We start from the raw sequence: 26514 nt of genomic DNA, 5'->3' as shown, positions 1-26514 counted from the left end.
AGATGAAATGAAAAGGCTGGTGCTGATCCGGAGTGGTGACAACGCAGCGACTGCTGGGTCTGAAAAAGTCAACATCGAAGCATCTAAAACTGCCGTGGCTCTAAGGTCCCTAAAATATGCGAGACTGCGTTTAAATCAATTAAAGTGACCTCCTGCTTAATATTCTCCATCGAATAACAAACATTTGTTGCTGCTCTAATGGCTCAGCCAGAAGTAGAAAAACAATCACCATCATTTCCTGTTTTTATGGAAAACATCTTTAATGTATTTCTCGGGTTATTCAGACTACACACAGATACAAATGCTCTATCCTAGCTACAGTCAGATGTTTTAGGAACCAGAGGAGCGCATGTAGGAAAACACACTACTTCACATGGTGGTGTGACACGGGGCTGACGTGAGGCCACGAGCGCCACAGTGAGTAAATTTAGTCCAAAAATCAACGGAGGTCGTGAATTCACAAAAGACTCGCCGTAGTTACAGACACAGACGGAAATCAATAACAGACGTGTGTCTGGAAATCTTCTTTATTCTTCCCGATGATCTTTTCCGTCTACTTGTAGAACTCGTGCTCCTGCTCGTCCTTTTTGATGACCGTTTTGTAGGCTTTCTCAAAATCTTTGGCGAGGACGATGTACCTGTTCTCTCGCACTGCCAACATGCCGGCCTGAGACAAGACAAGAAGAAAAGTAATCAGTTTTATCTTATTAATGAAAGTAAATAAGGTTAAAACTAGGGATGCAACGATACCAATTTTTTCAAACCGATACGATACCGATACTTGGATCTGAGTACTTGCCGATACTGAGTACAAAAAAACGATACTTCTACCACACACACACACACACACACACACACACACACACAAATGCAATTAATTGGAAGACAGGTTTTATTTTATTCTCTGCCGATAAAAAATAAAATCGTAATAAAAATGACCACAAAAAAAATTTCAAGTGAAAAATAAGCACTTCTGTTAAATTATTGCAGAGTCTCCATATTGTAATTTAACAAAATATCACTGAACTATTGGCACTGTCCCGAGCTTTCAGAATAATAAATAAACACTTCTGTTTGGAATAAAATAAATACAAATTAGGTTTGAGAATAAATTAAACTTTTAAATTATTGCAGAGTGTCCAATTTCATATCGCGGCTCGAGTATGCTGAGAAGACGGTGCAATCCTATGTTTTCCACGACCGGCATTGGCTGGTCATCCAGAGCGATAAAATGAGTCGAGCCTCTGTTATTTTAACTGCCCGTGGATTTTCTCTTGACATTTTTCATCGCTTTTCCAAAACCTGAGTTAAAGTTGGCTGTTCCACACTGCTGACATTTTGTTTAGCCTAGCTACAGCAGCCTCCAGTTTCTCTTTTTTATCTGAAGCCGCCAGTCTCACTCGCCTAACCCTGTGCCTGTTTAGCGCGGGATGTCCCCCTAGTGGCCAATCTAAAAAACTACAACAGAAATGACAAGCCACCCTCTGATTAATGAAATAAGTTAGTATCGGTTCATGGTATCGGTTAACTTTTACGAGTATGAGTACACACACATTTTACAGTATCGGCCCCGATACCCGATACCAGTATCGGTATCGGTGCATCCCTAGTTAAAACCATTACAAGTCTAACTTAAAGTTCCCAGAATAAACACAAAATCTCACACAGGTGGTTTTTGGCCACGTTTGGCGCTTGTTTTATGATCTTGTAACTTTAAATTGAAATTGACGCTTTCAGGAAGAGGTCGTCAACAAAAGGTCGTTGATTCAGTTCCAGCTGGTGACACAAACCCCCTTTAGGTGGCGTCAGGAAAAGCATCGGACGGAAAACTCTCCCAAATTTAAACACGTGGAGCGAACGGCTCAAAAAAGCTTCTACATTTAAAACTGTCTGATAGAAGTAACATTCAGCTCACAGCAGATCAAATTTTAAGACGTCTCCAAACTGTATTTAAGACATTAGCACTAATAACTCATACTTAATGGATACATTATTTAAAAAAGTGTAAACAAGTAGGTGTAGCGCATAGCTCACCTCCTGGCAGATGGAGTTGATGTCAGCTCCAGAGATCTTGTCTGGTCGGGCCACATCTGTGTGTCAGTGAAGGCCGAATCAACAAAAACAGCATTCAGTGAATCAGCAGCAGTGATGAGGCGTCTATGGAGGAGGTGCGATGTAAACAGTACGCAGGGAGCACATTTTCATCTCTAACACTTTACAATGCAAAACAAGCCGTTGGTGTGTTTTATGCCAAACGCGAGTGTCGAAGCCAGTTCGGCCCTGAATCCAACTGAATAATGTGGAGGACAGACATGCAAAAGCAAACGCAGATGGAAAGACTCGCAGACTGAACACAATAAAACCTCCAGCCAAAGAAGTCAACAGCCCAGAGTCGAAAACGAAACCCAACAATGTAGAAACTCACAGCGAACCGTAACTGAGACAGTTACTACGTGCTGTGGTGAACGCTGCAGAGAAGCTTAAGGGCCAAAAGGATACAGTCCTCCAGGTCGACCTCCTCTGACAGGTTCATTTTACTGGTGATGGTGGAGAAAATGAGACGCTTCTGCCTGCGGTCGGGCAACGGGAACTCGATCTTCCTGTCCAGACGACCCGGACGGAGCAGAGCCGGGTCCAGAGTGTCGGCTCTGTTGGTGGCCATGATCACCTGAAGAAGGGGAAGGGGGGGTTGACATGTTATTAAAGCACATGACTGTAAACATATCGTGACATGTGATGTGTTCACTTAATAAAGGCACAGACATGATTATTCTTTAACTTGGACCGTCTCTCCACAGGGTTTCTTTGAACTCTTAAGCTCTTCAAATGAAAAACAGAAAAAATAGAAAACCAACAGGTGGAGGTGATGGAGGACAGCAGGGAGTGACATCACTCTGCTGTAAACGCCGTCGAGCTGCAGTGAGCCTGCGTCGTGTTGTCAGAAATCTTTGCTTTTTCATGGCATTTGCGACTATTTATAAAAAGATAACGCACAATGAGCTTTATTTATTACTAATCTCCTATTTATTTACAATGGTTATTATATGAAGTACCAGTTTGGATTGATTTTGGAATACTTGGATCTCTTTAAATCCTCCACGATCTGCCATTACGGACCTTTAGGTCTAATTTACCGCTCCGACAGCTGCTGAACGTCTTGACAAAGTAATTTTGAATTTTGGAAGAAAACAGTCTTTGTGTATTATTCTCTGCTGGGATGATGAAGAATTCGAGTGGATACTGTGGTAGAATAAACTAAGGTCAATGAACTAGAGGTTACTTAACTTTAGAGATGTGTGTTGTTTTTACTGGACGGGACAGGAGGATGATTTACTCCAGGCTGTACGTCGCGTAAAGTTCAGAGACTTTGGACAAGAACATCTGTGATATGTTAGGAATTCAGTCTCAGAATATTTATTCTGGGAAAACATCCAGAGTTAGAAGAAGATAAACATACTGAGAATGTGGTCCAAACCAGAGTCACGACAGGCAGATTGAGCCTCATTAGAGGCCTTAAACTCACTTTGGAAATATGGCGAAGAAATGATTTGGAAGAGTGGATAATCATTTCTTTGGAGGACTACTCTCGACTTGAGCTGCGTCCAAACTGGAAGCAACGTGGCGACTGAAGACCACGTGATCTCAGTGAGATTTCCCCACATCGAGCGAATATAAAAAACAGAAAATAACCCGAGAAACTTTTCTCAGCTTTCAGGCGATCGCCTCAAGTGACTGCCAGTGAGAGCACAGGCAAAGGCCGATTGACAGTAAATATATTAGTGGGTTACCTAGGCAACCAGAGTCTGGAATTGTCTGCCTGCAATTGAACAGCAATCACCTTCAAAGCAAGCTTCAGACCACAAAGAGTAGACAGGATTTACCTACACTACATGAATCTGTTACATATTATGAAATACGCTCACACATGAGCATAAATAAGCACAAATAAAAACGTTAATGATAAAAATGAGAATAAATACAATACAGTGTTCCTGATTATTTCTGAGCGTGTGCATTTGTAACATTGTAACCATCAAGTTCCTGCAAGCTTTGGATTTACGGACCTTAAAAGGTTCTGGCACTTTTCTCACTGTAAGAACTATTTTGGCAGAGAAAAACAAATCTGCCCCAAAAAGCTTTCTGGGTTACAGCATTCATCAGAACAGGAAGGAGTTCTTTATACAAGTCTTAGCTGCACTCCATGTGTAAACAGCTCAAGGGCAAAATGTCCATTTAAGGTCCTGATGAATGACGCCGTGAGCCTCGGGGACGCTCTCTAAGCTGGATTACAGCAGACGCAGTGATAACGATGCAGTGAGATGCAGCTCGAGTCAGCACGCAGAGAGGTGGTGCAGCCACAGGGGGAAACAGTTAAGAGGCTCGGCTCACCTTGACGTTGACATTCTGGTCGAATCCGTCCATCTGATTGAGCAGCTCGAGTAAGATTCGCTGCACTTCCCTGTCAGCTGCAGAGCAAACAAAGAGGTTAGACGGTCGAGTTCGTCACGCAGACAGTCGCGTGCAGGACAAAGGCTAAAAAAAAACGTGTAAAAGTCGGGCTGTTTCGTACCTCCGGTCTGTGCATCGAAACGCTTCGTTGCGATGGCGTCGATCTCGTCGATGAAGATGATGGCGGGGGCGTTTTCTTTCGCCAGCCGGAACACGTCCCTCACCATACGAGGACCTTCCCCCAAATACTTCTGAACGAACTCGGAGCCGACCACGCGGATGAACGCCGCTGCGGGCAGAGAGACAATCGGTGAAACACAACTTCTTATAAAAATCACATTAAAGCCTTTTAAAGTTAAATGTATTACAGGTGTACATCACGTCCTGCTGCACTTACCTGTAGTGTGGTGAGCCACGGCTTTGGCCAGCATGGTCTTACCGCAGCCTGGAGGTCCGTACATAAGGACGCCCCTGGGTGGGTCGATGCCAATCTGAGGAAAGAGTCAGAAGGCTGAACATGACCGAGTGGTTCGTGATAAAGAAATAAGTCACGTAACATCCTTTGTTTACATTTGTTGCACAGTCATTGTTGACAAACATCTCCATGCATTTCTGCCACCTTCTGGCCGTAGCTGTGTACTACAGTCTACATATATCCCCCAATGAGTCTTTTTTAAACTTTCATGGAGCTAAAATGTAAAAGTTAACATGTTTTATTCAACAGCGACTGAGATCATAAACCTATCAGGAAGGTTTTTACTGAGCTTCTCTCATACACATCTATACAATAATGGTCCTGCAGGTCATTATGAAGAATTAAGGTTAAGGTTTACACTGGCTTCGCTTTCCAAACGCTGACACAACGTCCATATTTTATATGCAGTCTGTGGCCAGAAGTCATGTGACTAGTTTGGAGCACGTCCAGGAAGCATAGACGACCACTGCGCTCAGTGTAAATCTCATTTTACATTTTTAAAACTTTCTTTTTTAACCTTTGTGTTGTACTGCTAAGACCAGGTGTAGTTAACACTCAGCTTTAGTTACTGTTTGTGCGTCTGGCGTTTAGCAGTGTGGACCATGACGAGTGTGAAAATGTCACTTGAATATCTGACCTGTTTATAGAGCTCAAAGTGTGTGAGAGGCAGCTCCACAGCTTCTCTCACTTCCTGCTTCTGAATGTCCATACCACCAATGTCGGCATACATCACGTCAGGCTTTTGGTCTGGAAGCAGAAACACGCACAAGTTAAACCAGCTCTGATGGTTAAAGTGAACGCGGCAGCTTCAGATAATTTTAATGAGACGCGAGCGCAGAAACAAAGAAAGCTCCGGCCCACTGTGATGAGTTTCCACGACAGGGCTTGAACTGGGGCTGCTCGATTATGGCAAAAATGATAATCACGATTATTTTCACTGAAATTGAGATCTCGATTATTTGACGATATTTATTTAACAATAACAATGTGTTGAATAATGACTTTAAAGATTGTCAAAAATAATATAAAATAGTGCAAATACTGATAACAGTGCAAATGTTTGCAATATAAGAAATAAATGAAAAATGTAAACATCTATGTTTAGTGAACTTTGCAGTGTTGCTCTGTGGTGCAGCTACGACACTGTAGCAAAGTTTACACACTGTGTCTACTTGATCCACGTCTGACTCATGAACCCATAATGTTTCCACACCACTGAAGTTTTTTTTTACCTCTTTTCAACCAACAGCAGTCACTCTCCTCTCCAAATAACTTCTGCTGAGCTTTCCGAGCTTCCCTCGGGTCCTCTTAATTGTTGTGACGCGTGTTCGAAGCGCAGAGAGGTGCGCTCGATTTGCCACACGGAGCAGTGCGAGAGTTTAGCACGAGGGAGGTGCTAATAATCGGCTCAGTCATTTTTAATGATGTTGAAAGCCCAGATCGTAACTTAGATGAAAATTCGATTAATTGAGCAGCCCTAGCTTGAACATGTCAGAGCCTGAAGTCTTCGTACCTGACGTCAGCATCATGATGCTGCTGTCGGCCTCCGGGGGGAGCACGTCCACCAGAGCGTTGCTGTGCTTGTGTAAGGCCACCGAGGCGTTGGGCTTCAGCAGCTCTCTGTCGATGGTGCTCAGGATCCGCACATAGTAGTTGGACCCTAAAAGGTTGACAACGAGGAATGAGGAGGAGGAACAGGGCTCATTACACATTTAAGGCGTACACGGAACATCTCATCCAGGTTTTCCCAACAGACTCTGAAAGCTGGAACATGATAAAGCCTGTATGCATCATCTGCAGCTTCATTCATTTATAATCTACGGGTTTAATTATTTATCACAGAGTCAGGTTAAAGGGCTTACTGAAAGATAGCAAAAAAATTATTACTGATTTCCAAGTGATGTAATATTCCATTCATGCTAATAGAGAACCCTTTCTTTTGGTTTAGTAGATCTATTAAAGTTTGCCTTTTTGCCCCCACAGTACCTGTAGTGGAACCAACAATAGCTGTGTTCTGGTCAACAGCTTCCAGGAACTGGCCAATGACGAGAGGGATGCTCTGTATCCTCTTCACCTCCTCCTGAGCGTGCAGGAACTCCTTCTTCAGATTCTTCTGCTCATCTTTGATGTACTCCTCCTGCACCTCCAGGAACTCGAGCTCCTGCTGCAGCTTCTGCAAAGACACAGCAAAAGCAGCGTGAGAGCCTGCTGGAGATGAAGGTGGAGCTGCAGGTCACATCTGCAGCTTCTATGCCAAAGGCTGCTCGATGAAAACAGCCACAATAAGTTCACCTGGATTATTTAACATGATGATTAGAAACAAAAATTTGAATTCAAACTAAGCAAAATGTGAGAGTGCTGAAAGACACAGTTAAGCCCTGAGCAGAGGCCGTTTTGACTGTAAACTTTGTCTTGCAGGGAGTAGCACAGGCTGTTTATCCTAACCACTAGTGATGTGACGTTCTGTATCGAGGCTTCGAAGCTTGTGTCGAGTAATTGAGGGAACGTTTCCGCGAAGCGCGTATCGAGGCTTGCCTCATTTATGGGAGGAGCTGAAAATGATGACGTCCGAAGCCTCGCTGCCCGGCTGTACCACGTGACTGGTTCATGAAGTGGTTCGAACTTTGCCGCGAGATATGACAGCGATATAAACCCCTCAGACTTCATTCAAAATGTAGGTGTTTGATGAAGAGTTGCGGTTAGTGAGAGTTTGGAGACAGTTTGGAGAGAGTTTGGAGACAGTTTGGAGGTTTATGAGAGTGAGGAGAGAAAGTCAGGAGAGAATGGAGCCGGCTAAGAAGAGGAGGATGTCCTCCCCTGTGTGGGAACATTTTGATTTTATTCCTCCCAACAAGGTATGTAAATTTCTACAGAAGATGTATTTTCATAATACTGATGGTGCAATACAATTTATGTTAAGCTGTCTGTACTTTTGTACAAGGTGAAGTGTTTGCTATGTGCCAGGGAGCTGGGATATAACAACAACACCTCATCCATGCTTAGGCACTACAGAGCTTTGCATGAGAATAGGGGGAACACCGATTGTGAAGCAAGACCAGGTGAACCATCAAATGCCATGATAATATAGCATGCAGTAATGTTACTAAATGATATAACAATATTATACAATGCAATAAGTGACGTATGTGATATTTATATTTGTGCTTTGTTTTTGTTGTCTTTCCTCAGGAGAACAATCTCAAATAGATGAAGACCTGGTTAGCATGGTGATTGAGGACTCCCAGCCATTTAGCATTGTGGAGGACAAAGGATTTAAAAGATTTGTTAAATCATTAAATCCTAGCTATGTTCTCCCCACTCCCCAGAGGTCATAAAAGCAGTGAAAATTTAGTTTTTACAGAATAAAATGTGGGCAGGACTGAGGCTCAAAGCCTCAGTGTGTAGCTGTCCATACCTCAACATTACAAAAGCACAACCACTGTCCACACCCCAACCACACCTCACCTCACAGTAAATGATCATTTCCATTTTAAGCATTTCCAAATGATCATTTTCCATACTGCCAGTATAAATATACACAGTATACTGCCATCACTACAATATACATGTTTTACACACTCCTTTTGTTGTTGACATTTACAGGCTGTGTGCAAAAGGCCACACTCTTCAAATCCATGCCAACTAATATTTTTACGTCCAGTAGGTGTCCTACTAGAGCAAATGAAGCTTCAAGAAGCTTTGCACTGGGGTGAACCAATTAGATGAAAAGCTTCAGTGCTTCATGAAGCTTCATCTGCCCATCACTACTAACCACACACACTGAGTGGAATTCTGAGTAAAAAATTCCTTACTTTATTCTATAAACATTTTGTTGACAGCTCTGAAACAAACCTTTTTTCCCCACCTGAGAAACACTGAATGTTCCAAAGACAAAAGCAACTGTTATTAAACATGTTCACCCTGAACATCCTCTCAACACTTCAACTATTGGCACTGTTACTGAGGCCACGTCCACACATTGTACATGCTCGGCACTTTTCCTCGACATTTCAAAGAGCAGGAAAGTGATGGTGAAGGTTTCTGGGGTTTTTCTTTCTTTCAGCATCTCATAGTAATACTACTTGCTCATGTATACATATGTCACTGAAATGAAAATAAACACAGATGTGCCACTCACACCAGAGTGTGCGTGTAACAAGCTGAAATGACACCAGAGCGCAACACGTGGCAACAGCCGTGACACCATTTCTGGCATGTTTGTGAGGGCGACAACAGCAAGATAGTGTGGACACAGAAAGCTGCAGACTAGGGCGATATGCCCTAAAGTCCATATCACGGTATAATTTGAAGCATGTGCGGGAACGATATATATATCGCAATATATTCTTTTCTTCTGTATAACGTATTTCACACACTATAAGGACTTAAAACCCTTTAATTTTCTCAAAAATCGACAGTTTGCCTTATGTATGAATTCTGGTTGTGCTTACTGACCTCGAACCGATTTTATGTGCTACATGGCGCGCAGAAATCTGTCCAAAAATTATAGACTTTGGTAGCTATGAAGCCGCACTGCTTGATGGATTGTCGCAGCATTACAGCTACCATCGTCAGGAGCCTTGCGGAGTAATCTGGGTCCTAAACTCCATCAGCTTCAGCATCACTGAGAGTTAAAAACTGTCTAAATTATTTCATCTGTAATAAAATGATCAGCGTTGCTGCTTTACCACGTGTAACAATTACGTTTAACATCCATGAAAACAGAATTTATTAAATTCAACGGAGTTAGAAGTTAGCAGGAAGTTAGCTCGCTAGTTTCCACCTAAACATGAGCATGTTCTGACTGAGAGATTTCTGAGAAAATTCAAACATACAGCTCTGTTATCACTTCCAACATAAATGAAACGTTTGTAGGGTTACTGAAGTTTGACTAGCGGGTATATAATGTGCTATGCGGTAGCTAGTGACACAGCTATGTTAGCATAACATAAACACAGTGAAGCTTGAGGATGAACGCCAACTTTTTTCCACTTGATAAAAGTTAACGTGAGGGATTCTGGTGGTCAGGGACAAATGCAATCGCATGGCAGGATACTGTAAACGGACCAAACTTCAGTCAGAAGAACAACTGAGATTATTCATCCACAATACGAGGTTAGTTATTAATATACTGCAACTACATGGGAATAGAGCAGCTGGAGAGAATTCAACATTAATGAATCAATGTTACGGAAGTGGAGGGAGCGCAGTTTTTGGCTTTCCCCATATTCCAAAAGTGCTTCATCTCTTTGCTATTTGCCATAATTTGCAGATGACGTTGTTTCCAGCTGCTGCAATGCTTTCGACCAAGACAGGCGCAGCTTGATGACACCATCAACATTTTGTTTGAAGCCAAAAGGGTACATGCATCCACATTTCTGTCAAGTGGACCCAACAAAGTATAATCTTGGATCTATAATGCACCGCCTACATATGTTTTCCAGGCGGTGAACTTCAAATAAGTACGTGTCTCTCACTTGGTCTGTTTTGAAGTCGCCATTAATTTGCTGTTTGCTACTGAAGCAGATCAACTGAGTCAGCTGCACTTCTTCTCCTGTGTCTTCCACCACATCCCAGCAGAAACCTGCTGATGCCCATGTGAGAAGTGCTTTGAAATCAGAAAAAGCCACTAATTTGGACCCAACTGCCTTCTACATGAACCTGTGTCCCCTATCTCTCACTTTCCCTTCCTAGCTCAGGAAGTAGAGCAGGTCACCTAATTGGGAGGTTGGTGGTTCTAATTCCCTAATTGGGCAAGATAATGAACCCCAAGTTGTGAATGTGTGCATTAAAAGCACTCAGGTGTGTGAATGACGCAAGTTGTACAAACATATATAAGAACCAGTGCATTTACCATCTACTTAACATTCAATGCAAAATCCTATAGAACCAACAGTGTCCTTCCACGATAGGATTTTTCAGGACTCCTGTAGTCTTTTTACCAAAGTGGACTCATTTAAGTGTGTGTAAATCTGTGAAACTTAAACAGCAGATAATAAGACCTTGTATCTGGTGTACAGGTCCTCCAGATCTTCTGGTTCTGGTGCCAGGAAGGAGAGTCCCGTCTGAGGTCTGGAGCTCAGTACCGCCGGCATGTCTTCCTGCGAAGGCGACAATAAAAACACAAACATGTGGAGTTATAAACAGCCCTCAGCATTCAGGGACAAATCCAAAATCACAGAGACCCGCACAGCAGCTACTTTACACAATCATCACAATCATTAGCTACTTTCACAGCTAGCTACCAATAACTGACTACTTTGCGGTGCTTAAAACACCGAGTTCCGCAATTAAACCATCATCTGACTAATTAATACACACATTTACTGACTACGGGTTTACAGACTCCTCACATACTTAGAAACAAATCATTTTCCTTGAGATCTGCGAACGTGATGCTAACATTAGCTGCTAACTGGATGACATAGCAGCGGCGCTGAGAATGAATCGGCAGGTTTGCTTTTCACCATTTTAACGACCAGCAAAACAAACTGCGACACACACACGCTGACAGACACACTCTAACACGCGAGTTTACGAAAGCCCATCACACAGAATTCACTGTAAGAAAAGGAAAACCGGGGAAACCGATTCTTACCGGACTCTTCTCAACAGACACCAAATCCTCCATCTTCGAGTTTCTTCTTCCTCTACGGCTTCCGTAGTGCTTACCGGCGGTTGGATAATCACTGTAGAGGTGCGTTAGCGCCACCTGCTGAAGTGGAGTGTAAGCGTTACAAACACCAACCAAGAAAAAGGTAAAAAAAAAAGAAAAAAAAATGCTGCCTGTAAATCAAAACTCGAAGTTTCGAGACACATATTTCAATATTTCCACGTACTGACTCAAATCTTTGAGTAATTCGAAATTTGCCACTGATACTAACTCAAAGTTTCAACGTTTGACTTAATAATTTGAAATTTGGAGTTAGTAAATATGAGATACCTATTCCAAAAACCTTGTGATAACTTTTTTTAAAAAAAACAACAAATTTTCTGTGACAGAAACAAATACAAAACAAACAAACATATAGCAAATTCCTTCTATCAGGCCTGTTTTTCCATATCTCACCACACACTGTCACAAGGTGTCAGTAAGCTTCATTCTTTTTTTTCTTGTTTTTACATTTTTAGACATTTTTTATACAACGTAAACTGGCATCAATAACGTTGCATTATGAGGTCCAATGTACTTATTTATTGAATAAAACATGAATTAATGTGTCACAGTTCGATATTTTTTCGATACAAAAAATGTTCATGCCTTTTTAATTTGTCATTTATTAAAATTATAAATATATATTTTAACTCAAAAGTACGGTTTTTAAATGTAATGTTGCTGAAACAACAAAATAAAATAAATAAATAAATCTATCTGATGGAGAAATCACTCATCTTTGGAAAAGAGAGTTTATTACAGAGAAATGGCTCTTTCCAAAATAAAAGCTATACTATACGCTTCTTCTGGGCTATATTCTCAGCAGCATATTAAACATATCAGGTCCCCATAAGGAGAATCATGTGCTAACGGCTGTCTAAATGACTCGGCTAAAGTTTGTAGCATGCGTGCTTGTTGTTTTTGTCTGCTTCCACTTGTCTTTGCACTAGGACGATGTTGGTGTAAATGTGCAGTCATAATTATTGTGTTCCCACTAGTGCTGTCAGCGTTAATCTCGTTAAATGACAATAACACCATAACGCAGCAAACCTTCGTTAACGAGTTACCGCGGATTGCCCCGTGCCTGGGGCTGGACGGCGTCAACAAGTTAACGAGCTAACTGCGCTAACGCACTAGTTCCCACCAATCGAGCATTGCGTGGCACATCCAACATACTGTTTTACTTTTGTCCATGACGCGCTTACCTTCAGGGTCATACGTCACATGAAAACCAAAATAGTTCCAAACGCCATATCTGAATGAGGGGGGGGAGGTTCAATTTCGAGCTTAGCTTCTGTCTTGCTACGCTCAGTGGATCTGCACTCGACAGTGCAGCCTAGGCGGAGTAGTCGAACGCAGATTCACTGAGCGCTCAACACAGACAGCATCGTCAGAAGAAAAGTTGATAAAATAAATAAAAGTTTTTGTATTGTTCGATACATATGCGTACCGAACCGAAAGCACTGTATCGAACGGTTCAATATCGATACGAGTATTGTTGCACCCCTAATATATATATATATATATATATACACACATCGCCAGGTATTGTAAATTCTTGATTGTGGCTCTTTTACTTATTAGGTTACCATTACTTTTTCACACAGGGCCAGGTAGGTTTGGATAACCTCTATTCCCATAATAAGTGGTTTATCATTCTAAAACTGCAGTTTTTAAAGTCAGGTGATCTTTATCTAATAATAAAAAAATAAAAGCAACTTGCTAACTAAGCTAGCTAGTGTTAGCCAATATCAATGAAATCCACCCTCCCGTCCAGGTCATAATGTTAGCAGCCACAATTATAAAGCTGCAGCTTTAAAACTGGGCTTCACAAACCAACAGCTGATCTAAAGTTGGCTCTGTCCATCTTTTATATACAGTCTATGAGGAGGTTTGCTCTGAGATCTGTAAGAACCAGTGAGAAACAGGCCAGTTTGAACTGGAGAAGCAGTATGGAAACACAGCTAACACATTTTTAACATTTTCTTAAGCCTGAGTACAAAGTTGGTGTTTTTTTACATGTCTTAACCACAGGTAGGTGTGCTGAGGCAGCCCGACACTGTCAGTGGCTAAAAATGTTGTTCAAGAGCGAGTGGTCTTCACACCTCTGCAAATGCACAGAGCTAGTTATGCATGTATAGTTTCCATCGAGGGTTCAACTTGTTGGCTAAATGTATGTATGTGGGAGAGACATGGAAAAGTACAGCTGTGACTCAGCGGTGCCTGTGAGAGGACTGAGATAGGTGAACCCCACGTGCCAGACCGAGGCGAAACTCATTAGCTTTCATGTGCCAGAATTATTCGTTTTTGTAATCACCATTCTGACTTTTTGATTTAATTCAGCTTCAGATAGTTTCCAGAGTGCGTTTGTTCATTTTGTTCTTTTTAAATGTTTAGTTTGTATGTGTTTCAGTGTTTCAGTGTTAGTTTTAGTCTTGGGTATTGAGGCAGATTGAGGTATCCTCATCAGAAACTTATCAGAAAGTGAGTCTGAAACACCTACAGCTCTTACACCGAGACAATAATATGACTGAATTTTTTTAGTCTTTTAGTAAAAATGCCTTGCAATGACTCTTGGGGTGTTTTTTTTACACCTGCCCTGTTCATTCTGTTTAAATCGAGCTCTGATGTGAACACTGTCATTGTAATCGGGTGAGATGTTTTAGTGATGATGCTCTCGATCAAACTCCAAACAAACTCCAGAGCCGTTCATTTGTAGTAAGAGCATGATTTGACCAAACTACCAGCTGTTTGAGCTCAGTGCCTTCCTGTTGCCAGGTACGCTTTGGAGGAAGCTGTTTGGGTTCGGTGCTTTTAAAGTTCAACAATTCACTTCAGTTCTATTTATATAGCACCAAATCCCAACAACAGTTGCCTCAAGGTACTTTATATTGTAAAGATCCCACAATACTAAAAACAAAGAAATCCCCAGCAATCATGTGACCCTTTATGAGCAAGCGTTTGTTGACAGTGGGAAGGAAAAACTCCCTTTTAACAGGAAGAAACATCCAGCAGAACCAGTTTCAGGAAGGGGGGGGGGGCTTATCTGCTGCAACCAGTTGGAGTGAGGGGAGGAAGACAGAGCCAGAGATGAATAATACGTAATGGTCGACACCATTAAGTGTTAGACATAAGTATTAAGTATTTAGACATACTGTAAATTAAAGTGTGTGTGTATGTCTGTGCAGGTGTGTGTGTGTGTGTAACTGGGTGAACAAGACTTGCAGCAGAAAGCATTCAACACATCAGTAGATGTGATTGTGTGGAATGTGCAAAAACAGCAAAAAACAAACCAAACAAAGACAGAACAAAATGATACAGACACAACACTGCAATAGAAATGTGCAAAATCAACTTGGTGTATGAATGTGTGTGTGTGTCAGTCCAGTCACTGAGTGTCTGACAGTGAAGGCCTGAATGCTCCGGTACCTTTTGCTAGAAGGCAGCAGGATGGAGAGTGTGTGTGAGGGGTGTGTGGGGTCCTCCACACACCCCGGCACGTATCATCCAAGATCAGCATGTTTCTCCAAGTCCAACAACCTTCTGGGCTGCCTGAAATGTGTAGCTGGATGTTCTGGATGTTCAGCGTTGAGAGTGAAGAGCCGATCACACATCACTCCAGCTGTTCCAGGGAGTTTTTGCTCCTCCATCGTAGCTCTGATACAGAAGGACTGCTTCATGACAGAAACAATGAAACGTCTGTAAATTGTTGAACAGTGTGGGAACATTTCTGAGAATATCTCTGAGAATCTGAAACAACAATGCAACAAAAGAAAATTAATAGAGAAGTAGAAAAAACAGTCTCTCTTTGTGTGTGCACTGCTAAGTACAAACATGCCGGGGACTTTTTTGTGCAAATCGTTGATTAGAAATGTGCCAGAAACAGGAAACACAGAAAAACCATCAGCTTACAGTAAAAAATAACTCGCCTGGCTGTGACAACTGATACAAGACGCAGCCTTGTGTACATCCTCTAATGGGAATGTCCACCTCCTCCCTCTGTTTCATCACAGTACCAGTAAACACGAGGACCAAAAACACGAGTCGTGCAGGTGGGAGGAGTCACAGCTCTGAGACACCGGGCCTGTAGCAGGTACACTTTCCAACATTTTACTCTTTAAAACTGAAACTACAAACATAGTGGAGTCAGTCCCAAAGTGTGCAGCCAACAGGTGCAGACTGTCAGTGGATCTGGTCCTGTGCATCAGACTGAACCTTTACTCCAACATGGTGGAGACATTGTAACAACACTCAGAGGAAAAGTGAAGTTTGAAGTTGTAAAATTTTCATGACACCAAATAAACGTGTAAAAGGCTGAAAAAGGCTGATCGTGAAACTCACTGGACCCTGATGAGAGATGATTTCATCAACATGTTGGGCAGCAACCTCCTGCTGCAAACTTTGTTTTGTACCCCACACAGATTCGTTATGCTGGGAGGAAGTGATACCCCCCCCCCCCACACACACACACACACACACCCCACCCTGGAGTATTTAATCTGCGCGCTCTCGCAGTGGGAAATCTTTATCCTGTGGTTTCAGTCAGGAAACATGTCAAGCGTTGTTTCGTGTGAGCGCCATCGTAGCTTGAATTTGTCAAAATGGGGGAGGACATCATGGATTATTCTCTGCTTTGTGCTCTCAGGTACATGTTTGTTTTATTTTGTTAAATTTTGTGTTATTTTTGTGATGAGTATCCTGAACCGTCGCTTGAAATATTCATGAACGTATTTCTGATTTGGTTTCTGGCAACCTGACATTTCAGTTGCTTCTGTGTTGTCATAAATTTAAGAAGCTGCGAGCATTTCAGTGTTAAACCTCAAAGATACTGGCAGAAATGTGACCCTTCACAATAAAAGTCTGTCCTGAATGGAGACATCTTAGCTCGTCATGAATAAAGAGAATAATTTGGATCATGGACTCTAACATCTAGAGTCTGGCATGTTTTTTATGATCTTTCCCTCTGCAGTGAGGGGCAGAACTAATTTTCAGCCAAACTGAAAGTTGACCCATTTTTTTATAACTTTATTTATTATTCACATAAAAAGCTTGTAGTGAATGAATCTATGTGACTTCTTAGCTTGCTCTTTTTTAGATTTAGAGCTCATTCTCTGAATCTTTCTCTGCATTTGTTTCAGAACACTTTAAAAATATATATATTTTTAAGGAGCTGCAAAGATTTTACCTTAGTTGACCCATTTCCTCTCTGAAGATGTCGATGACTAGCTACAAGGTAACACAAAGTACTGAGGTTACCTCTTCCTGTGGTTTAAACAGACAGATGTAGATGCAGGTGCCAACCAGCTGAAACATGTAATCGTTTCTCGGGAACTGATAAAGTAAACCTTAACAACAACAATTCACAAATTAAAATGCAATCATGCTGGAATCGTTTCGTTTTGTTGGTACAGACATGATGCTTATCATCAATGAGTGGCTGAAGCCTGCATGACCACAGTCTCAAAACCTTAACAAATGTGTGGACAGTTCTAAACTGTTACATGTTCAATGTTAAAGGTAACTGTAACATAAATGCTGTGTCAGATACTGAATTGCCTCCTAAAACAATCAGAATCCCAGCTGTTAGCAAACATGCAGGGATACACTCATTCATTCTGTCTAAGCTAACAGCTAATGTTAAAAGACAAACTCAAAAGTTGTCATTTTAAGCCACATAAACACGTCAGCTTTTATCTATTATATTTACCTGTATGTAAAAAGGAAGTGCTGCTGGGATCAAATCTCTTTCACCAGCAAAGGTAGCAGCAAGCTTAAAGACAAGATACTAGAGACTGATAAATTCAACGATAGATATAAGCTCCAGATCTGATCCTTCTGCAAAGTACATTACATTAAAAAATATGAACTTCAATTCAAATTTATTTACACAGCGCCAAATCACAACAACAGTCGCCTCAATGTGCTTTATATTGTACAGTAGAGCCTACAATAATAGATACAGAGAAAAACCCAACAATCATATGACCCCCTATGAGCAGCACTTTGGCGACAGTGGGAAGGAAAAACTCCCTTTTAACAGGAAGAAACCTCTGGCAGAGCCAGGCTCATGGAGGGGCGGGGCCATCTGCTGCCAGTGTGCTGACCCAGCAGCAGGCCCGAACATAACGATTTCCAAACAGCCAGAAATGTTAAAAAGCAACTGTTTGGGGGAGTGTAGCTGAGACACAGTTTCACAGGTACACATGTACCACACTGTTTCCTGTGAGCAGTCTGTGATGATAATCCACCCAATTCATGAAAAATGAAGAGACTTTTAATTAAAGACAGAAAGGCATGAACACTGAATGATGAGATAAACCACCATAACATATCACAGGGTTAAAAGAAACAAGTTCAAGAAAAGCTTGTCATCCATCCATATTCTCAAGTTCTTGTATACTTGTACACCCTTTGGTATCAGATGTGAAACTGCTAAGTCAGCACAGTGCTGTAGATGAGCTTTCGAGTACACCATAAATGTTTACGTTTGTGAGTGATATTCAGTCTGAAGCTCTGCCTGCAGCACAGAGGTGAAGCGTGCATAAATATCAGTATCATCAGCATAGAGGTGTGTTTCTGCTTCGGTGTGTTTTTCGGGAAAACACATCATTCAGCAATTCAGTGAACTTCCTGACTGACTGCCAGCAGTTTAAATTCTAATAATTCAGAGCTACAAATCTGTTAAAAGACTCATTGAAAGACCGAGCACTGGTCTCTCATAGAGAGCAAAGTCATGAATGCATATCAATGCAATATCAAAGCACAACCAGTAGGACGCTGAGAACCACAAGAAACATGCATCATTATCTTTGTTTAGATTGTGAGGCAAATGCAGCCCAGCCCTAACACAAGAGTGTTGGTGCATATTAAGAGGTTAACCACTCCTATAACTGTAAGAGGATGAAAGCTAATGTTTCTAACTGAAATATTTAGCAAGAAGAGTTGTTGTTCCAAACTGCTTTTGATGCAGGTCCCAGACTTAAACTTCAGTTATGCACAAAGACATAAAGGAGAGTGCTGTACCAGCATCACGGTCTCTTCAGTTAGAATATGAAAAGTAACTTGTTGTTTATGTTTATGCTGATTGGTTGTTTTTGTCACTTTCAACAGTTTTTGCGCTTGAATTTGGCTGTTGGGAAATGTTGGTGTATACTGTACATATTTTTGGGGGAAGTGAAAATAGAAGCGAACGATGCAGATCAACTAAAAATAACGTCTTCCCAAAGTTCTTCTTTCAGGGATTTTTAAAGAAAATTCCTCTGTGTCACTTCTTGTTTAAGTTCTTGAAGTGTGACCAGCAGGCGACCCTCACGACTGCTCTGGTTTCTACTTTACCTTCATTCATCTGCAGGAAAACTTTTATGCACTGTCACCTCTTCTTCTCACCATCAATACAGACTAAATGTTTATATCAGTAAATAATTTTAAAGATAAAACAGCCTCCTCTGTTCTCATTACATACATGATGTCATTTGAGTCTGCCTGTCGTGTGTTTGTACTACTGTATTTAATCATTTGCAGGTATCAGCGTTGTCTTTTGTCCTGTATCTCTGCTCTCACTCAACCAGTTGCAGCCGGAGGTTTCTTCCTGTTAAAAGGGAGTTTTTCCTTCCTGCTGTCACCAAGTGCTTGTTTATAGGGGTTGTTGCTGATATTTTGTTCTAATTACATACAATATAAAACACGTCGAGGTAACTGTTGTTGTGATTTGGAGTTAATGGATGAAGAAGGTTGCTGTTGTTAAAGGATGTGTTTTAATCCAAACCATAATGTTTCCTGCGACCTGGATTTGCTTCTAGGATTTTCCGTGTTTCTGTTTTGGATTCCTGTTTTTAATTTCGCTATTTTTCTGCTCTCCTTCATGTCTTGCTTCAGTCATCTCTTATCTTTGACGCGTTAGTATTCCTGTCGATCTAACTTCTCCTTATTTTCTGTTTTACTTTGAAATTTGTTCATATTTTCATGCCTTGCATTCGTTTTCCTTGTGTTTTGAATTTTCTTGATTAGTTTCACCTGCCTTTCTCTCCTGTGTCTAACGCCTCCAATCTTTCCTGCATGGTCAACACATCTTCTATGCTCCTCAGTTGTGTCCTCATGCCTGCTTGGATTTGATCTTTTGGACTTTGCTAGTGTTTTGTCTTCTGCATCAGCCTCAATCAAAGGGCAGCTACTTCTCCTTGTGCATTTGGGTCCCTGAAACAACAGTGGCCCTCAAGTGGCTCACTAAACAGAAACTTAAAATGTGGAAAAACCCAGTACTGTAAGTTTTGTCCCTGACTCCGTTTAAAGCTGACCCTTCCTTATTATAACCTTTGCATCCAGTAACTGCAGAGAAACAGTTTTAAAACATTCCCTCATGAGTCACATACTTTCTGTAAAGCCTGTGAATTTCAGCCGCACTAGTTTTTCAGACACGGAGGTATGAAACTTGAGGAGAAGGCTGTACTCCAGCTGTCCCATGACCACAAGACAGAAGTGGTTCTTCGTATGAAGCTACACATTGGTTGGTAAAATAGCCCATGACCACAGCCGCAAATAATAAAACAGTGTGGTCTTTGGTTTGTGTGTCTGTGCTGCTGTCAGTGTATCCACAACCAATCACAGGTTTAAAGAGGAAGAGGGCATTTCTGTGTCACACTGCTCTTGGACATCACAACTTCCTGTTTTCTAAAGCATGCTGTAAACACTGTTTTTAACGGTGCTGTATCAATAAAGTTGTTTTTGACAGTTCATGTTTACTGGCTGTCTTTCAGGTGCTTTCTCTTTGGTCACTGTTCACCAGCCTGCTGTGCTCTCTGCAGCTCTGGGTCAGGATGTCATCATGCCCTGTGAGCTCCGGCTGCAAGATGAGAAGCTCCTGTCCCAGCCCATCCTCTACTGGTGGAAGTTAAATGACATGGCTGCTGATTTCATACGGTTGATCCCCTCACAGACCCCGAACAATAGCCGTGCAACCCTTCTGGACAATGACGGGACGTCAACAAACAAGTCGATGATTCTGAAAAGTGTGCAGTGGGCTGACAGCGGGAAGTACCGGTGCAAGCTCTCGCTTCACACAGAGAGGAATGGAAATTTTAGGCAGAAGGGGGACACAACTTCCCTTGTGGTTTACGGTAAATACAAGGCAGAAGATTTGTTGTTTTTTTGTTTATTGCTTCACATGGGCGACCAAACGTAGTCACATTTCACAGTATTCACATCTACTGACTCTTGTTCTGCAGAGTTTGGCTGACAGAGAGGAGGTTTAAGGTTAAAGGTCAGGGGTTAGATTACATTAGACTGTGTCAGGAGGACAGAACAGCCCTCTGTGGCACGTGCACGTGAACAGTTTCCTCTGCAGACCTACAGAGCAGTCTGCAGAAAAGCTGTGAAATATTTGCTCTGATTTCCTGTCACCAAACAGAAATCCCCTCACAAATGATCTATCACTATGCAAGATAGAATTACAGTTTATTAATCATGCGTGTGATGTCGTCTCCTGATTCACAGTATTTTTACTGTATTTTTGACAAAATGTTTCAACTGATCCATGAGACCACATCCAGCAGACAAATAGTCTGTACCTGAACCAAAAGATGCCAATATCTCCCAGAGTTTCCTAAAACGTAATTAAAACAGCGGTGTCAAACATAAGGCCTGTGGGCTCTGTTAAAGCTGAGTCTAAATCTCTGAAACACGGTTATCCATCTAATGACAGAAGCAGCTGCACCTGGATGGTAAGAAAATGTGGGCAAAATTAATGATGGGTGATGATTGATCATTACATTTAGATTTGTAGGATTACAATAGGCACTTGAGTTATTTAGAGTATGAAGGTAAAAACACAGAAAGAAAAAAAACGAGGGAAAGGCGACGTGTTTAAAAAGATTCACATGGAAGAGGAATTAAACTAGAGCTGACATCCTGGTTGATATTGTTTGAAAAAAAACTTTTAATTAGTGAATAAATTTATTATTTATGTTAAATACTTCTTGTTCCAGTGATTAAACCTGAAGTTCTGAAAGAATTTTATAAAAATATGTGTGTCTATGACCGTGCTGTACGTCTGTTTCAGGCACCATGGTCTTTAATGTCACCAAACACGCTCCCTGCATGCTAGGCTGTGAGGTCAGCGTGACGCGGGATGCTGGATTTTCTTTGCACATTTTTCACAACGGCCGTCGACTCCAAAATGTTACCTCAGCTCCAGGAGACGCCGACGCCGCTCTGCCGTACGTCACTCTCTCTGAGACCGTACCTCTGTGGTCGCGTGGGAAGTACGAGTGCCAGCTGCACCTGAGGGATGACGTGATTACAAAGAGCATCTTCCACAGCAACCTGTCTGGTAATCAATTCAATTTTATTTATACAGCACCAAATCACAACACTGCTGCTAACGGCCATCTGCTGCAACCAGTTGGGGTGAGAGAAGGAAGACAGGACAAAAGACATGCTGTGGAAGAGAGACAGAGATTAATGACAAGTGTGATTCAGTGCAGAGAGTCTGTTAACACATAGTGAGTGAGAAGGGTGGCTGAAACTCTTCAAATAAGCCTCTGCAGATGATCTGTTAGCTGTTTGACAACTTCTTTCAAGGATTTTTGATATGAAAGGAAGGTTGGAGATTGGCCTATAATTAGCTAAGACTGCTGGGTCTAGAGATGCTTTTTGAGTAAAGGTTTAACTACAGCCAGCTTGAAGGCCTGTGGTACATAGCTGATTATTAGAGATAGGTTGATCATATTTAAGATCGAAGAATTAATTAATGGCAGGACTTCTTTGAGCAGTTTTGTAGGAATGGGGTCTAAAAGACACATTGATGGTTTGGAGGAAGTAATTATTGAAGTTAACTCAGAAAGATAAATTGGAGAAAAAGAGTCTAAGGGCATTGAAGATGATAACAGTGGGTGGATTATATTCTTAAACTTAGTTACAGCGCTTTCAGAAAGACATCTACTGTGATAAAGTCTACTCTCCACTGCGCTTTCAGAAAGACATCTACTGTGATAAAGTCTACTCTCCACTGCGCTTTCAGAAAGACATCTACTGTGATGAAGTCTACTCTCCACTGCTGTGTAATCAATTATTGTAAATGTAAATGTTATCAGGAAATGATCAGACAGGAGAGGGTTTTCAGGAAACACTGTTAAATGTTCAGTTTCTATGCCATATGTTAAAACAAGATCTAGAGTGTGATTAAAGTGGTGGGTGGGTTCTTTTACAGTTTGAGAGAAACCAATTGAATCTAATAACAGATTAAATGCCATGTTGAGGCTGTCATTTTTAGCATCTACATGGATGTTAAAATCACCCACAATAATTATTTTATCTGAGCTCAGAACTAAATCAGATAAAAGTCTGAGAAATCAGACAGAAACTCTGTGTAAGGCCCAGGTGGACGATAGATGATAACAAGTAAGACTGGTTTCTGAGTTTCACAGCTGGGGTGGACGAGGCTAAGCATCAGGCTTTCAAATGAATTAAAAGTCTGTCTGGGTCTTTGGTTGATTAATAGGCTGGTGTGAAAACACTCCAGAGTCCCACATTGTTTTGGCAAAGTTGCACACCGATTCAATATTGATTTTAGTGACCTCCGATTGAGTCAATCATCAGATTAATCATCTTCCTCCTGATAGGAATCAATGACACTGCAGATTTTGAACAGTACAAATTAAGCTTTACAGAATTTTTTAACAGGAAATAAGAAAAATCCTGAATTTCTGTGTGAGATTTTCTTGCACGACTCTGTTCGCTTCCACTTCTTTAAAAGATGAGCTAAAATGTTTTTTTTAGGGGCACAGCAGCTGTGTGTCTGAAATCTGGACTTTATACTTTCTACAGTTTATTAAAGTTTTTGGTATTTCTTACTTTAATTTATTGATATATCATGTTATATTGTTGTAGTTAAGATGACTTCATTGAATGAACATGAGCTAATAATTCCTTAATGATGTGATTGTCGTGCTTTTTCAGACGGCACAGCAGGTCGTCTGCTTTTATTTTATTTTGGTGTAGCTTTTCTTATAAATTTGACATTTTTTCTCATATAGTCACAAGTTTTCTTTTCATAAACTGGCCATTAAATCTTTGTAGATTTACTAAATGTTTTTCAGAAACTTTTACCTTATGGGAAATTTAGCAAGTTTTTGACCCCCTTTGCTCAGCCTCTTCAGTGGTTATTTAAGTAAAGTGTCTAAAGAGTAGGAAAGAAGTAACTACAGGTATGTTTTAGCATGCTTACCTAAACGACTAGCCTGACCTACTCACTTCGCCATCTTGTGGTACAACGTTGATATTACACAAAAGTACAGCCTGGCTCTCTAATAACTTCAGGCGCTGTCTCTTTAACACAGTACAGATTTTTTTGGACATAAAGTCCATGAAAGGTCTTTCTTTCTCCCTATGTTGACGTTCACTCCGAGGGGTTTAAACCGATTTCATGTACAATATGTATCTTTGAAGAGGAAACCTGTTTAATCATGAAAGTTTTTTTTCTCATTGGTTTCAGAAATTGGAGAAGGTGATAAAAATGAGTCCACTACATGTTCATCAGCGCGTCATGGTGAGTTTGTCATTTAAGCTTCTAGAAATTTGCTCTTACTGGAAAAAGGACTCCAACACTGCACTCGTGTGTTATTGATACTGGGATCAAACTTCACACAAAGGGTTTTGTGCGTTTTGATTTCAGGCGTGTACCCAGAGCCGTGGTTCTTGTACGTGGCCCTGCTCCTGGTGCCTGTCACCGTCCTCATAGGTCTGTTGAGCGCCATGCTGATGTGCAGATGACTTTATCAGCATCTGGCTGGGATGGAGAGGTGGAGATGCAGCTGTGGAGATCCAGTATGTCCGGAAATAATCAGAAATATTTAGTAAAGGTTTATCAGTGATAAAAGGCTGCAAATATTTATCAGTTTCCTCATCACTCAACTTTTAGAAACACATCAAGGTAACAAAAGACATCAAAGTGGTAACTATCGAGGGAACGAACTACGAAAACAAACAAAAAACGCTGCAAAATTTAACTGAAATGTTCACCACCAGGGGGCTCCACCCTCTCCCCCAAGTTTTTCCCTTTGCCAAGCTGCCATTGTAAATGACGGTTTACTGTTAAAGAGCTGCCTTTAAATAAAGGTTCAACTAACTCACCACACTATTCTTTCACAAAAACTGATATTACAGTACATCAGTAAGTAAAACTGACTCATGTCAAACGTTTCACAGATAAAAATCTCAAAGTGCTTCACAATAAAACACCAGAAATAAAAGTATTAGATGTCAGTCAGCCAGGACAGCCCAGCCATGTCTTTACCTCGAGATAATATCTGTTTGAGACACTATGCTGACATAAAGACACAGCGGCTGCTTCATTAAATTTTACTAACAGCTTCAGTTCATTTTAAACTCAGAGTTTTTACAATAAGCACCTTAAAGCGCACGTTTTTGTTTCTTAGACGCTCCTGGTTTGTATTAGCGTGTTGTACCTTAAAAGCTTAACCAGGGACAACATCTACCTATCAGCTATGGCTCTAACTCCTACATACATGGGATCTTTATTAATGTAATAATGTTTACATGCATTACTAATGGAATGAATTATTAATCTAACTATAATATGTGAATAAACCGTGATTTTTACAGCCTTTGTTTGTCTTTTGTGCATTTTATTTTGAAAGGTTTTGCTGTAAACCTTTGTTCTGGTTCCTCTTTCATCAGAAATGTGTTTTGTTTTGTTAGCTGTCACTTCCTCCACAGGTGCCACTTTTCCTGGCTCCTCAGAGGTATAAAACCATCGTTACGATTACACTCAGAGTTTCTTCTTTGTGAACTGAAACATTTCTTGTAATTTTAACGTCTCAGATGATGTTAGTCATTCATACGTTGCTGCATAGTCTGGATTACCAAAAACCAGCATCTCGAGTTTCATCTCCACTGAAATCTCAGCTGCCCCAACAGGGATTTATTACTGAAGCATTAAAAGAACAAACACAGTGTTGATAAAGATGCACAGAGAGGTAAAATGACAGCTTAATAGTATTTTGGGGACTTTCAAAAAAGAAGAGAAACCCTGCAGCGTGTTGAAAGGATGCTTCAGCCCAGAAACCATTAAAAATACTGTTAGAAATACATTTTATTGTAACTGAATCTCTAACATTAATATTAAAACCACATCTGAGCTGTTAAACACCTCAGTGAAGCTGTGACAGCCGGCTAAAAGGTCCCACCAACGGTCGTTTCAACAACACGCAGCTTGGATTGATTTTCAACAACACTTTCCGTGTGGTTGTCACTTCTGAGCTGTGAATGACAAATAAGGACCTCGCCTGCTGTTCGCTTCAACATTTGGAGACTTATGATGACTAAATATTTCCTTTCTGTGCCCATTCAGTCACACAAGTCAGCCTCTTTCTGTTTGATTTTATTTTTTCTTTAAATTTATGAATCTTACAGTCTTGCATTTCCCTGCAGGCATGTTCTTAGCTGACACTCTGTCTGGTCGTCTGCTGCTGTGACCCTTTTATGTTCCCCTAAAAGGTCAAGGGAGCGTGGGGAAAGTAACAAATAGTGACAGGCAAAGTAGTTTAATTAAAGGTTTTTATGAAGATTTTTATTACTAATAAACTGAAAGTGATGGACAAACCGCTGTCTCCTATAAAAGAGAGAAAAAATAAGAAAATCAACGAGTTGGTCATGAAACAGAAAAGCAGGTTAAAAATGTTAAATCACCAAAACACACGCTCTCCTCTCCACAGACCAGCAGAAAGAAGCCGCCACACACAGCACAGCTGGCACTCAGCTCTTCTTTCGCTGGCCTGAAGTACTCTCTGGGTATTTGCTGAGTACAGCCAGCTGTCCCAGAAAAGGTGACCCTCAAGGCAGGACGTACAGGGTGCCCATTCAGGCCCGGCTAAAACTGTAACAAGCCCATCTGCTTCAAGGTTCAGAGACTTTTGCACAG

The 26514-nt window shown here is 41.1% G+C and overlaps 2 protein-coding genes across 3 annotated transcripts; one reads left to right on the top strand and one right to left on the bottom strand.

The window, feature by feature from the left end:
• Positions 1–234: 234 nt before the first annotated feature.
• Positions 235–11639, bottom strand: psmc4 (proteasome 26S subunit, ATPase 4). Its single transcript, XM_085178352.1, has 11 exons — positions 11523–11639; positions 10927–11025; positions 6911–7097; positions 6438–6584; positions 5562–5671; positions 4847–4940; positions 4571–4738; positions 4390–4466; positions 2500–2668; positions 2035–2090; positions 235–667 (listed from the first exon to the last, which is right to left on the bottom strand). Exons 1-11 carry the CDS (start codon positions 11553–11555, stop codon positions 554–556), a joined length of 1254 nt encoding a protein of 417 aa, XP_085034478.1. The 5' UTR covers positions 11556–11639; the 3' UTR covers positions 235–553.
• Positions 11640–16062: 4423 nt separating this feature from the next.
• LOC146509142 (uncharacterized) lies at positions 16063–26122 on the top strand. Of its 2 annotated transcripts, XM_085178360.1 has the most exons (5): positions 16066–16224; positions 20333–20692; positions 21634–21903; positions 24067–24120; positions 24247–26122. In XM_085178360.1, the coding sequence occupies exons 1-5, from the start codon at positions 16131–16133 to the stop codon at positions 24342–24344; spliced, it is 876 nt and encodes a 291-aa protein (XP_085034486.1). In that variant the 5' UTR covers positions 16066–16130; the 3' UTR covers positions 24345–26122. The 2 variants fall into 2 exon arrangements, with proteins under 2 accessions (XP_085034485.1, XP_085034486.1); XM_085178359.1 differs by lacking the exons at positions 24067–24120; positions 24247–26122 and having other exon boundaries at positions 16063–16224; positions 21634–22964.
• Positions 26123–26514: the final 392 nt, after the last annotated feature.

Source organism: Neolamprologus multifasciatus, chromosome 11 (assembly GCF_963576455.1).
Source record: "Neolamprologus multifasciatus chromosome 11, fNeoMul1.2, whole genome shotgun sequence".
Classification (NCBI taxonomy): Eukaryota; Metazoa; Chordata; class Actinopteri; order Cichliformes; family Cichlidae; genus Neolamprologus; species Neolamprologus multifasciatus.
This window is presented reverse-complemented; position numbering and strand designations above follow the sequence as displayed.